Consider the following 14,984-nt stretch of genomic DNA (forward strand, 5'->3'; position numbering starts at 1 on the left):
TTCCAGACCAGGTTTTCTGTCACATTCTGCCCTGTTTCTGAATTTTTCATCAAAATTACTACTTTGCAATCTGCCGTTTACAGTTTTCCGAGTAAAGTTGAAGACTTAGTTCACTGTCTTAATCTATTTATTCTAATTTAATTATGTTGCAATTTAAGGCCACGCCCAGATGCCGCTCTTTATTTGCATATCACTGGGACCCTGGCACTGATTGGTGATTCGCATCTGAATGAGGCGCTCCCGGCTCATAGTCAGAGACACCCGACAAGGCAAGTCAGTCAGGTTGAAGCAGGGAGATAAAGGGGACCAAGGCAAAGGAAGCTCCTCTACCGCAGTCTGGACTCGGCTGGCTAGCTATTTGTTAATGAAAGGAGGCTCCGGCCACCAGGGCCAGAATTAAGCCATGGAAAGTCAGATCGCTCGTTGCAAAATTGTTGTGGTTGGTGATGCACAGTGTGGAAAAACTACTTTATTGCACGTTTTTGCCAAGGATTGTTATCCAGAGGTTGGTGTTTTTAATATAATTCTTTACGCAGGAGTAAACTAAGGTTTGAACACACAATCTGGTTCATTGAGTAATCAGTTCACATTGTGTTAGGGGAGCTCACGAACTAAACGCGTCCCAAACCGGTACAGTATACAGATGCTGCAATATTGCGTCCACAATGTAAGATTCCCTTCTATTTTTTGATATCAGTACTAAATAACTTTGAAGAAAAATACAGAACTGTGAGGGATATATAAAGTATGAAAGTTCAGACTGAAGATTATCCTAGCATGCATTTTGAAAATTAATAATCTTCCAATTGTCCAGAACGCTCAATAGCAAGTTTTTATTACACACTAATGCTCTGGAATTGAGTTCTGTGTTCTTGTTAAAAGGATTTGTTACAGATGACTGTTAAATATTAAACTGATTTTCTAAAGTTACTTTATATATTCTTATTTTTAATGCATGTGTTCCGACTTTCATTCCAGAACTATGTCCCCACTGTGTTTGAGAACTATACGGCCAGTTTTGAAATAGACAAGCAAAGGATCGAACTAAATATGTGGGACACTTCAGGTCAGTGAGTAGTTTTGTTTATAGCTAACCATATTTTAATAGGAACCAGTGCCTCTCCAGCCTAGTGTCTTTCGTGGCTATGACTCGGTTCCTGGGTGACTTGTGTTGGTCGAACTAAACTGAGCGCAGAGATCTGTGCGCCACTGCGCAAATTCAGCGCAACTCCCAGACCTTTCTAAAGGCAGATGTTGCAAACCGGTACGCTCTTCGCTTGTTCAAACTAACCGAGAACCGTGTATCTCAAGACTTTTAAGCAGAGTTAAACCGTCTGATACAGTTACCGATAGGGCGTGCAACTGACTCATTCGTGGAGTACGTTTGAACGCTTCCATTAATTTGATTGTGGTTTAGATTGGCATTAAAAAAGCCGATGCAGATGTGCAGTAAATATTTATCAGATAATCGTTGTCAATCAGGAGGAATGTTACTTAATTCAATAAATAATCCCTAAGAATTTTTAGTGGAAATGTATATAACGTTTCTCAAGGATCCTGCGGGTTGTTTCGGTTCGGTCGTACTGACCCGGGTTGCTAGCGAATGGGCTGCTGTTTGGTCCGTTTCGCCAGACTCTGGGCTTCATCGGAATGGAATTTAGGACAAAGCGGGTCAAAAAATTAATTTTTAAACACCCAAATAGCCATTGACACCCAGTTGAGGGAGCGGGATTGCTAATGAAGGAGAAAGAGACTGAAATCTATTGAAGGGTTCGCAGAGGAGCTGGGCAGCAAACATTGTCAGCTCCATTCCGTGTTATCCACGCGTCCCCCCACCCCCCCAGTAGACATTTCCCTAGACACAGGCGACTAAAGATGCTGGAATCTGGAGATATACCGTGCTCCTTTCGCGAAAACTTGAAGGGGAAAATATTTTTTCGAAATAAAAAAAAAGCTCTTAAACATCATCCGCACCAAAGATATTTTTGGTGTTCTGTGCGATGATGCACCGGTGGGCTTCCCAGGCGCCAACTGTGCAGCCCCACGATTGACCACAGAGAGGCGGTCGAGTAACTGCGAGGAGCCCCGGCTCATGCATTGTCCACTGCTGGCAATGGATGGGGGCGTGGGCATTGGGGACGAGCTCTTCGTACTTCTCTTGCAAAAATATTAATTTGCAACTCTTGAGGTATTATAAAAGGAAGTCGTCCGGATTAGTGGGCTACATCCATTATTGCCCCTCCTAATCTTACCTTGAGTTAAAGCATTGATGGGAGTTGTGAGTATATCTGACTGACCAGAATTGTCTTTCAGTGAAGCCTATTTACTGTAAAACTCTGCCTGTTATTACATCAGCTAGATTGCACAACAATAATAATTTATAACACAAAGGTGTCACATAGAAGAAGGAAGTCCCAAGCTCATTTAAAAAAATAACGTCAAGTCGCCCAAGGCATTTACACAGCAGCAGGTTCTAAGTGTTTTAATGGAGACTGAGAGGTTTAGGGAGGGAAGGTCTTAGTATCTGGAAGCATGGTTGACAATTGGTGTGGAGGGGCGGAAAGCTGAGAGCTGACAAGACACTGAGGTTCAGTGATCTCAGAGTGGTTTTGAACTGGAGGAAGTTGCTAGAAGGAAAGGGCCAAGTGTAGGTATTTTTTTAAAATAAAGAGGATTTGAAAAGCTGTGGTGTTGCCAGTCTGGGAACCAGTGCATGTCAGCAAATGAAAGAATATTATGCTGTATAGATGAAGTGCAGAGTGTTTGGGGACCTTGAGCATATGGAGGCTGGCCAGAGGAGAACAGCGGTCAGAATGAGCAGGAGAGATGATTGGAGACAGGAGTCTCCTTTAGCCCATAATCTTGTGTCTTTTGGTAATATCCATCATTTGAGCCACAAAGTATATTATTTAATTCATTGGTGTTCTCATAAAGATCAGCTTGCCCTATTATCCAACAGCTACTTCAAGGCCCATTCTAAATATTTTAAAATAGTAACTCTATATCCCTCTAATAAGGGTGTCAAAGGTTACGGGGGAAAGGCAGGACAATGGAGTTGAGGGATAATAAATCAGCCATGATGTAATGGCAGGGAAGACTGGATGGGCCAAATAGCCTAATTATGCTCCTATGTTTTATGGTCTCCAGAGAGTGAGCTTGATTTGATTATTGGCAGCACTGAAGATGTTTATTCGAATGTCCAGATAGGTCTTGGCTAAAATAAGTTTCTTGCAATCTGAGCAACTGGCCAAATAGTCACAGAGCCATTACCTTTAATATTGCAGGTTCTGCATATTCTTGGTTTGATAGCGAAGTGCAAATGATATAAACGTTCCTGTTCAGTGGATTCTGGTTAATTGGGACACATCGGGACCAGTACATTTTGGTCCAATTAAGTGGCTGCCCCAATTAGTTTCATGGAAATAGTTTAAAAAGGTAATAAAATAAGACAAACTACCATTTCACTGAGTAACAAACTATGCATTTGAATGAAATACAAAACAAATTAGAACACTGCCATTTCTGATGATGACAGGATACCTGTGTGGTAGAGTTTTTAAAGTCACACTTTCTTGGCCTCAGAAGTCTGGGTCCAGTGGTACGAGTAGACACCACAACTTGGGTCTTCCTTGGTTTCAGTTGCTGACGATGACATCTTCTGTACCTGGTCTTGCCCTTCGCTCTCCACAGAGCATTGCAGAACCGCCTTCCTGGACGCTGGATCTCACTGTAGATCTCATCCACCCAGTCTGCTGGAGCTGACTTCGCATGCTAAGATAGGCATGTTGCCATATCAATGGAGTATGAGACCCTCTAGCTACCCTCACCTGGTTCAGCCTGCCAGTTGAAGCGGTGTACCCCGGTGTGGTCGCTGTCACGTGTAAACAGCTATTTGGTGAAGTGTCTAATGGCCACACAAGTACGTGCAACTCGCGCAGAACAGATTCTAACTTGCAAGTTCTGTCCCAATTAAGTGATGTAGTGTCCCAAATAAACAAAGTGAATCCCAGCAATTTTCTTGACTTTGCTTTTGTTCTTTAAGAGTTGCCCCAAGTAAGTGGCTGCCCCGATTAGTTGATGGCCCAATTAACTGGAATCCACTGTATATTGCAATAACCTTTCCATCCAATCAGACGTCTTGCCCTCTGTTGCTATCAGCTTAATGACCTGCAGGCCAGAACTCGTCAATGGCTGTATTCCGCAATGATATAGAAAATGGGAGCAGAAACTTGTGCGCTGATAATGTACAGCTGAGGATTCCTAGTATAGAAAAGGTACTGAGAGCGAAGGCGGAAGGCCTTTGTTCCCAAAGGGGAAACAATATGCTCCTTGAGAATTCTACAGCTTGGTGTCTTCTGAAAACAACGTATTGATTTGCTTAATGTTTTCAGCGTTGAGGATCCTTTTCCTGTGCCCAGATGTCCTTCATCTTAGATGCTAAATAAATTATTTAAGAGCACTTTTAATTGAGGGACATGAATTTTGGGTCAGCAGCAAAATCATTAGTGTGTCTTCATTCTGAAAACTCATTCTTTATATATTACATTTGTGATTTTAAAGTTAATGATTATTTTTAGGCAGTGTCATCTAGTAAATGAGTTTTCCCCTCTAGTGGCTGCTGCTTAGAGCATCTCCCCTGAAAAGAGACATGCAATCTGTTTGTGGAACAGGAATTGGGACCTGCAGAGGTCTCTTCCAGCATAGCAGCTCCCTGCTGTCCCTTTCAATCCCCTTTCGTATGAGTATTGTCTGAAGCCACAATGAACCTTTCCAAAGATGAATTCCTGCATCAATAGCCTAAAGAGAGCTTGAAACCACAGCTTTCGCCCTTGAAGATCATCTTTCATGCTTAAAGTGCCCGATGTGTGTCACATTGAAAGCAAAGGCTGCACTTTTCCATGATTTTCTTCCCTGTCACTGGGGATTTATTTTGCAGGAAATATGAACTGCAAGGATTTACATTGATTTCCCTGGATTCAATGACCATAAAATCTGTTAGTCTGTAAGAGGGGAAATACTGTGTTACCCAGGCGTGTTTAATAGGGTGAATTAGAGCAGTTGTAATTGATTTATAAAACAAGGTCCTAATTAAATTTAATAGATATATAAAGGAGCTCAACAGCCTTTTTCTTTACCCCATAGGAGCTTTCAGTTAAACCAAATACAACTTGGTGTTTTACCTGTTCCTGCAACTGTGTGTGTTTGGTTGCACACACATGGATGGATTACTCAATTGCAAAGTTTTCTTTTCTAAAATGTTTACTCATTGATTAAATCAAGGTTTTCTTCTAAAAAGAAAAGTAATCAGAGTCGAATGATCATAACTACTCACTTGAAACTGGAAAATTATTTTATAGAGTTTATATTTGATTAACTTGATGTGGAGTTCATTTTGGCAATACTGAAAATACACATTTGGTGAATAGGTGGTTAAAAGGAGCAGAACTGGTCAGTTATAACTGTCTGTGGTCAATAAGTTGCACTGTCTTCTCATTACTGATGAAAGAACAATCAATTTTTTGCTATTAATATTGCTGTTTCTTGTTTTGGATTTCAACAAAACCCTTTTGGAATATGTCAATAGCTTCCAATTAAATATAATGAACTTTGTAGAAATAAAGAATTAATTGCTTCATTGCCTACCGTTCCAAATTATTTAAGTACATTTGGTGTTTTATTCTGCATACTATAGTTAATTACTTTTGTATAACATAACCATACATTTTAAAAAATTTTGTAAAAGTTACACCTAATTAAACCTATCTTCTATTTTTGTTCATATAATGTTTTACAAGCTCAAATGAATTCAGTGTGCTGCTATAATTTAGAAGTTCCATAAGGGAATTTGTAACACATGTGAGTGCACTGCATCATTTTCAGTGAAATGGGAAAATAATTGAATGTGTTTTCATCTGTCTGTAAACAAGGAGATTATTTTGGGTCAGGCCCTTGCCTCACGCAGTATTCTATAGTGTGGGAACCTGTGGTTCCTGATAACAAATTTCCTCACCCTCTCTGCGGCTTGAGGAATGTTGATGAGATTTGTTACATGAATAGACTATGGCTTAATTCTGACCTCTTGTTAGTTCCCAGAGTTATAGGCACCCAGTGTTGATAGAAGATTGATTGAAAGGGGATGCTAATAGACTTCCATTTTAGCTGCATTCCTTCTAACTAGTATTTTTAAGACTAAAGGTAATAATTCCAAAGAAGTTGCAGTACGATTTAATTCATCCAAAATTGTACTGTAACTTGGGAATTATTACTTTTAATCTTGAAAGAGTTTGTTAGGTACACGATGCAACAATTCATTTGGATATTGCACTTGCTGTGTCAGTTTCACCAACTCCTGCTTCTCATCATTGATGCAATGCAGTTTTTTTTCCAATGATCTTAAAATTCAAAATACACTAAACTTAAAATACATTGCTACAGTTTTTATTTAATATAATTATGGAATGTTGCCTAAATTTGTTAGTGTTGATGTGAATGAAATTCAGCTTACAACAGACTTGGAATTCTGATTTTAAAGAGGTCATCTTGTAAAACCCTGAAGCGTTAGGGGCACCAAGGGTTACCTCTCTCATTAACAAGGTGTTTTTGCCCACAGAACTGCTGCTCACTGGATTTTTTTTTTGTTTTCATGCCATTCTTTGTGAACTCTAGAGACTGTTGTGCATGAAAATGCCAGGAGATCAGCCATTTCTGAGATACTCAAACCACCCCATCTGGCACCAACAATCATTCCACAGTCAAAGATCAAATTTCTTCTCCATCTGATGTTTGGTCAGAACAACATATGAACTTCTTCACCATGCCTGCATGCTTTTATGCATTGAGTTGCTGCCATATGATTGGCTGATTAATACTTGCACAGGTATACCTAATAAAGTGGCCACTGAGTGTTTTAGTCCCTTACTAGAGGTTACTCTACTCTCATCAGAAACAGAATGGCATTAAGAAACTCCAATCTAACGATAAATTCCCTAGCTTTGCATCTACTCTTCCCAGAGACTGTGAAAGATTTTCTTCAGAGAAGCTGTCGTAGTTTTTTGCTTAATAAGCTTTGGGGAAAGTGTTGTTGTTGAGCATCCACACTTATGAAATTGTTTTGGAACTCACTCACTGCAGTTAGCAAGATTGGATGGTGGTGTTACTCAGGCTGTAGTGTTGTAGGACCCTGAGGAAGAATGGACCCAGGTTATCATCCGGGCCTTGGGATCATCAGGAGTTGCATGCTGACCCAGCTGCGGCTGTAAGAAAGGCACTCAGCTTGTGTCAAAGGAAAGTGATGCCCTGCACACGGTGTATTCAGAACAAGGTCCACTTTCCTCTATGCTAGAACAACAATTTCCCAGGAAGCATAACATCTCGCAACAGGGGAGATGGATACAAGTTCAGTGCAGCACAGATTAGAGGGAGGAGTGAGGAAATGTTTTTCACCTGAAGGGTATATGCTCTGGAACTTAAAACTTTTTACGCAATTAAAAGGTATCTAGATGAACACTTGAAGAGCAATATCTTGATGATTGATGATTCACTTTAGAAATACTTCAATGCTTCTGATAATCCTTTCCCATCCCACGTAATATAGAATTGTTATTCGCAAAGTAGGGGCCATTTACCCACTGTTATGCTGTTTCCGTTTACAGCAAAATCATCATTCTAGTTCCCCGACACTATCCTGAATTGTTTTCACTATCGTGTCCCTTTCCACTTCCCTTTTGGGAGCACAGATTGATTCAGTCCCCATTATCCTTGCAGGCAGTGAATTTCATAACTACATTCTGTGTTTTTTTTAAATTTATTCATTTTCCTTTACAGTACCTTCTTGCTAAAAAAATTAAACTGTGCCCTCTGGTTCATGAGCCAATTGGTAAAGGAAGCAATTTCCTATTACTTATTCTATCTAACTAGTCTTAATCTTTCAAACATTTATCAAATTCTCTGTCAACTTTCTTTACTCTGAGGAGAAAGATCACAGCTTTTCCAAGAAACTGAAATCCCTCATCCCTGGACCCATTCTGTACTTCTCAAAGTTCAAAGTAAACTTATTATCAAAACACACAAGTCACTATATACAACTCTGAGAATCATTTTTTTTCCTCTGGGCATACTCAATAAATGAATAATAACCATAATAGAACTAATGAAAGACCTCACCAACTTGGGCGGTCAACCAGTGTACAAAAGACAACAAACTACAAATTCAAAAAAGTAATAATAATAAATAAATAAACAAATTTTGAGAACATGAGATGAAGAGTCCTTGAAAGTGAGTCCATAGGTTGTGGGAACATTTCAGTGATGGGGTAAGTGAAGTTGAGTGAAGTTATCCCCTTTGGTTCAAGAACTAGATGGCTGAGGGGTAATAATTCTCCATGAACTTGGTGGTGAGAGTCCTGAGGCTCCTGTACCTTATTCCTGATCGCAGCAGTGAAAAGAGAGCATGGCCTTGGTGGTGGGTGTCCTGATGATGGAACTCTTGCTAGAACCTTTACATACTTCCTAAAATTAGGTGCCCAGAAATGAATGCAAAGCACCAATTGTAGCTTAGCCAATGGCTTATTCTAGTTCAACATATTGTCCCTACTATTGTCCTCTAAGCTTGTAGTTATGAATCCCAGAATCTACTTCTTGGAGTAGTCAAAAGCCAGAATTGAAAACTGTCCTGAAAAGAAGATATTGTGTCTGAGTCCCTTCATTTTAGACAAATGTATAGTTCAGGTCTTTTCATTTATCATGGGATGTTAACTTGTTATTTTTTTTCAAAATACAAGCAAATGCTAATAGTTATGCAGCAACAAAAAATCTGTTCCATTAACAATATCCTTTAACACCTTTTTAAACTATGCTCTCTAAAGATTGCAGACGAGCCGAACCGTGTTTCTACTATGAATTACACTTAGGAAGCTGAGGGAGGCAGGTGAATGGGGGCATGGAGAGGAAGGTCAATTGGGTAGCATTCACATACTTGAGTAAGCAATACAAGATAGGCAGCCTCTACACGCTAGAAGCAAGAAGCAGCACTTTGACCTGATGTTAATGTGTTCGAATGCACTATTGATACATTTGTTGAAGTGAATTTCTCCATTATCTCTAGTAGACAGGCAGTTATTCAATTTGTATTGTGGAACTCCTCCACAGCCCAATCCAACAAAGTCATGGTTTAGCTCAATTTTTTCCATGAGGTACCAATCCAACTCCCACATACATAAGACATAGGAGCAGAATTAACCATTCGGCCCATCGAGTCTGCTCTGCCATTTCATCACGACTGATTTATTACTGCTCTCAATCTCATTCTCCTGCCTTCTCCCTGTAACCATTGATACCCTTGCGAATTAAGAACCTATCAGCCTTCACTTTAGATATTTTCAATGACTTGGCCTCCACAGCCATCTGTGGCAATGAATTCCACAGGTTCATCACCTGCGTAAAGAAATTCCTCTGTAATTTCGGTGGTTTCTTCTGAGCTGTCGGAACCTAAAATGAGATCCACGTGGGACCACTGATGATTGCATTATCGTTTCTACTTTTTTTGTTCATTTGATGGAACTTGTCACTTAAAGACTGCCAGGACTACAGAGCTGAGTGCTCTCAGAGCAGTTTTATCCAGGATTTTGTACACAAGCTACTCGTGTGTCTAGTCAGCTTGAGAACCTACAAAGGTCACAAGGTCCTGATCCCTGCTCGTGGCCTGCGTCACTCAGATAACAGGCTGAGTTTTTGCATTCTTGATTAGCAATCCCGATGAATTGATCAAGGACTAGGAATGATTAATAAAGAGGAGCCAAACCCAAGAACAGTGGCTCAATTATTAGCTCACTGAAGCAGCACAAAGCACTCTAGCCCACACACAATCAATGCTCCACTTACTGGGGAAAAATTGAATTGTGCCTTAATAAATCATAATCCTCTGGCAGAACCAAATGACACTAATGTCATTTAAACAGTAATGACCCTCTCCAAACTCTGACCCACACAGGAAATGTCACTAGGACAATAAAACGCCATTGTTCTCACTATTTTCACATACAGTTTAAATGTCCTCCTGGTTTTCTTTATAGGTTGCAAATTCTATGGCTTAAGAGTTGAGGCTGTGAGCTAAAAAAATAAGGAAATTAATTCCTGTGATTGACTATGCCTATAGAATATCTGTAGATATGTGTTCAACATGAAGTTCCCCTGTATGATTGTAACCCTTGCGGTGGCCCATACTGCCACGTGACTCAGCAATGCATGAGTAATGGTGAGAGGGCCATTTCCTATAAACAACACATGTCTAGTATCAATATGACTTGGGTTCAACACAAACAGGAAAGTTGTGAAGTTCTGTTAAGGGGACAAAAATGATGGTGAATGCTATATAAATGCTGCCCCATGCAAAAGTTACCATTTGCCAGGAAACAGTGGAAATTACACCGGCATAAACTTTTACAAGTATTCCCACTTTAACAAACAGTTAACAAAAAAAGGGCCCATTACGGTTAAACCAGTCTATAATGTGCACTTAAAAGTTGGAGCTCATTGTCAGATAGTCGGGTGCTTCTCTTTAATTACTCATGGTGCTGAACCCATGTTCTACATGAAAGGCACCAGACATGATTCAAACTTTCCTTGAAGTCTGTCACAACCTAACTGACTAACTCAGGAGTGTTGGCACTTCCTCAGTGGAACCATTTGTCTGCACGAGGAATTTCTTACAACAGTGTCTGTCCTTCGGGCAGGGTTCTGTGAGCATCTTCCTTTGTGCTCCTCTCCACACATCACTTCTCCCCCGACTCTGGCAAAAAGAGACCCTCAAAAACCCACGTTCCCCTAGAAATTGGATGCTGCCATTCTTGCTCAAATGTTCCATGGCATTCCATTGGACAGAATGTTATCAAGACAAACCTGAGTGGCTGATACAACATTCCTAAACTAATCAAATGACTCATTATCTTGACAGAAAGCGAAATATTGGACTGTAAAATTTTATTAACAGATCACACTGTTTTGCAAAAAAAACTGTGGAAAATAAAATACCCAACAGCATAATTGTAGAAATCCAGTAAAACATGTTCTTAACTAGGGAATTGCATGATATTTTATTGAGATATTTAGTAAGAGACATTTGAATGTGAACACCTTTGCGTGTGAGTCAGTTGGTGGCTCTTTCTCAGATGGTTGTGGGTTTAATTCCTTTTACAGTTCCGCTTGGACATCTAGATGGATGCTCCTGTGCTCGACTGAGAGTTCTGCACTCTCAAAATTGCTGCTGACATTAAACAGGATCTCTTTGCTCTTTATATGTGGTGGATATAAAGGATATGATGATGTGCATGGGGTATATTTTTGATGTCCCGGGCAATATTTATCCTTCAATTGATATAAAAATGTCATCTGGTCAGTATTGCTATGGTGTTTCTGGGAGGTTGCTGTGCACCAAGTGATGTGTTCGCTATGTAGCAAGAGTTACTATATTTTGAAAGTACTTCATGGGCTCTTCAGGTATTTTGGGATAGCTAGAGGCCATGAAATGTGCAGCATCTCTGACACATCTCTTAGTACTGCACTGAAATATTAGTCAAGCATTCTAAATGGGACTTGAGAACTATTTGACTCCACTACTTTTGGATAAAAGAAAGTTCTTTACATTAGTAGAGAGGCCTGTAATATATAGCCATCAATTATTTCCAGCCTGATGTACTGCAAAGGCTTCTGTAGAGAATAATGTTGCTGAATATGCCAAGGAAACTTCCACAACAATCACAGGATTTGTTAAAATCCCAGAATACAAGAGCAAATCTGTATTGACATGGAGGTCATAAGATTGTGAGCGTAATACTACCATTTACTGTCCAATATAATATGATCCTGTGTATTAGTAGTTGTGAGGTCTTATATAAAGTCGTACTTGCAATGTGATTAAAGCTTATATCCAATTTTCCTATCCTTTGGTGAGGGTAGCAACTTATTATTATGTCTGAATTCTGGAGCCAGGTAATTGTGTTGGTGTGCCTGTATGATTGGCCATTTATCTTGTAACAGACGAGTGGGGTGGGGCAGCCTTTGGTGTGTTGCATTGTGTGGCGTTCATGCCACAGTGACAAGTGCGCTTAGCTTTTGCTTGCCATTTCTATTCATATCTGGCTCCTCACATGTGGCATGGGGGGGCATGGTAAAAAAGGAAATTGTGTACAGTGTAAATCTGTAATAAAAATAGAAAATACTCTGAATTCACTGTATGAAAGTGAATATGAGGCAGTGGGTTAACACTCAGAATGGAATCTGCCTTGTTGCTTGCTGTCTGGCCTGTTGTACATTTATAGCACATTCTGTGTTGAATTAATCTACACCTGCTGAATTCTCAATTTTTTTTCAGTCTCTCGTCGTCCCTTTCCACATTTCATTATTTTGTTGAACTGGCCACCTGTACAAAAGATGTTGAAATGTACCAGTTTTTTCATTCAAGGTATGCTTGCTGTAGATACAATACACAATCACATTAACACTAACTGCAAGTAATTCAAATGGATTGCACACTTTTGGCCTGTGGAATTTGAAATGGCCTCCATTCATGGCAGCCTCAGACTGTTTGTTTACTAAAATAAAAATGTAAGATGTAAATATAACGAGAGTATTCTCTGTCCCTTATCGATGCAGCTAAATGTCTCTCCAGCCCGTATCTGGATCAGCTGAAATAATGCATGCACGAAGAAAAGCCTTTTGCATCTGTCACTGTCACCGTGTAATGTGTCTGGGAACTAGGGTGTGAGTCGCAGGTGGGTAGATACAGCTGCAGATTGTGTGCACAGCTTGGCCCATTCAATGTGCCAGTCTTGGTGCTTCCACAGCAAATTAATCCAAAGGGATTCTACCACTAACCAGGTTGAATTAATGTATGTTGTTCACTTAAGTTTCCTCTCCTTCCTCTCACTGTAAACCCACCAGTAAACTTTCTGCAAAATTAATCATTGTCAGTGTGTGTGATGGAGGGAGACTGAAGCTGATTGGGAGAAAAGTATTACCTCATGGTACCTAACTTTTTTGTTATCTGAATGGTTTTACCATTTATCTATAATCCCATTCAATGTGGTTTAAGGCCACAAATGGCTTTGAGTTTGTCTCAAAAGTGCCAAGCAAAATCACGGTATTTGTTACAAGAAGAGGAAGGCACTCTCTAAAAATAGACTGTGTCCCTCAAAGATGTTTGCTTTGGTTTTTCTAGTAAGTCATCACTGAAGTGAGGAAGTTATTTTTGGAGTGCTTAGTGTTTGCCCTTCTGTTCCTTCAATAGGAACACAAACTGTACAAATAACCATAATATCTCTGGCGATGAGAGGATTTGTGAAATACAACAAGAACTTCAGGGTATACAGCACCTTTAACACGGTAAGATATCCCAAGGTGCTTCATTAAACAAGAATTGAAGTGGAAACTCACGATTCATGGAAGATGTTCCAAACACAATCAAGCAAGTAGATTTAAGGTTCATCCTGGAGGAGGAGAGGGAGTTAGAATGGGTTGTAGATTAACTCAGTAACTAGAATTGAAGAAGTCAAAGTTCAAAGTAAGTTTTTTTTTAAGCTAACTATGTATATGTTACCTTGAGATTCATTTTGTTGCAGGCAATTACAGGAAAATAAAGAAATACAATAGAATTTATGGAAAAACTACACATAAAGAAAGACTGAGCCCAGATATCTCTAAGGGATATTGGACGGGAGTAGACAATGGTATAATGTTAGCTGCAATCCTCCTCTTTCTGGCCTTGCCCCATTAAAGTTACTCGTGAGTGAATTCTGTCTTTAATTAATTTGGCAACAGAGATCTTCTGTAAATAGGCTGTCTGTCTGTTTACGCTGTCAGATCCTAATTAACATTAACTGAAAACATGCAGCGTGAGTCCTCATTTAAGTTGTGTAGAGTTTGTCACTGTGGAGTGATAATACTAATTTGTGAGTAGGCATTGAAAAGCAATCGGCAGTGTGGATACTTGCTTCAGACTGAATTTGAATGAATCTGTTGTACTTCGTTTAAAAATAATGGGGAAAATCTTGCTTGCTGGTCCAGCTGCTGCCATCCGGGAAACGGTACCGCAGCATAAAAGCCAGGACCAACAGGCTCCGGGACAGCTTCTTCCACCAGCCCATCAGACTGATTAATTCACACTGACACAATCGTATTTCTATATTATATTGACCATCCTGTTGTACATACTATCTATTACAAATTATTATAAATTGCACATTTAGATGGAGATAGAATGTAAGATTTTTACTCCTCATGTATGTGAAGGATGTAAGTAATTCAGTTCAATTGATGGATCTTTGCCACAGAACCTTAGGCAATACTTGGGATTTTTGGGCATGCACTGTTTGTGGAAGACTGAGTAACAGATGGCATCGCATCTATCACTGTGAACCACTGCTAGACTCAAAATGGAGTCTAGCAGAGGAGATCAATCTTGTTGGGATTCCCCAGCTTGATGCTGCAAAATCACCTCTCCAATCCTATGCCAGGCTGCAGATTGAGACATGTAGGTAGATACACGATTTCTGAAAGATATTATTTCAGTTATTTAAAAATTGTTATTTTTTTTAAATTTACCTCAATTTTAATTATTAAATGTGTTAGCAGTCGGCCGCCTGAGATCTCACCGTCAGTCTCCAGGGTATGGAAAGCCAATGCTGGCTCTCCATCTGGAGTTGGTGAGATCAGGATTAGGAACACAAGGATTGCAGGCTGTGATTCCAGCATCGAGCTGGCTCCTGGATAAACCAGTGCATTATGTACCGATGCTGCAGAGTGAAAGCTGACTTTGAGCAAAAATACTGGCAAATATTATTTTGAATAATCACTGCACTACTGTTCTCAGTGATAGGTTGCATAGAATTTTGGTAGATTCATGGTAGAACAGATTGTTGGTTACAATTGAGTTTCTGAGAAGGTTAAGGGGTAAAGTTAAAATAACAAGATTAGACTAACTAAACCAACTT

General features: G+C 39.8%; 1 protein-coding gene across 3 annotated transcripts in view; it reads left to right on the forward strand.

The window, feature by feature from the left end:
- The first annotated feature begins 268 nt into the window (after positions 1–268).
- Positions 269–14,984, forward strand: part of rnd2 (Rho family GTPase 2) — a 125,171-nt gene continuing 110,455 nt past the window's right edge. For all 3 annotated transcript variants that reach the window (XR_009509034.1, XR_009509033.1, XM_059956520.1), the window contains exons 1-2: positions 269–505; positions 979–1,066. Coding sequence is in view for 1 of the 3 variants with exons in the window: in XM_059956520.1 (XP_059812503.1) it covers positions 404–505; positions 979–1,066 (190 nt within the window). In the remaining 2 variants the exon portion in view is untranslated. The remainder of the gene's footprint in view (positions 506–978; positions 1,067–14,984) is intronic.

The sequence above is a fragment of the Hypanus sabinus genome, chromosome X1 (genome assembly GCF_030144855.1).
Source record: "Hypanus sabinus isolate sHypSab1 chromosome X1, sHypSab1.hap1, whole genome shotgun sequence".
Lineage (NCBI taxonomy): Eukaryota > Metazoa > Chordata > Chondrichthyes > Myliobatiformes > Dasyatidae > Hypanus > Hypanus sabinus.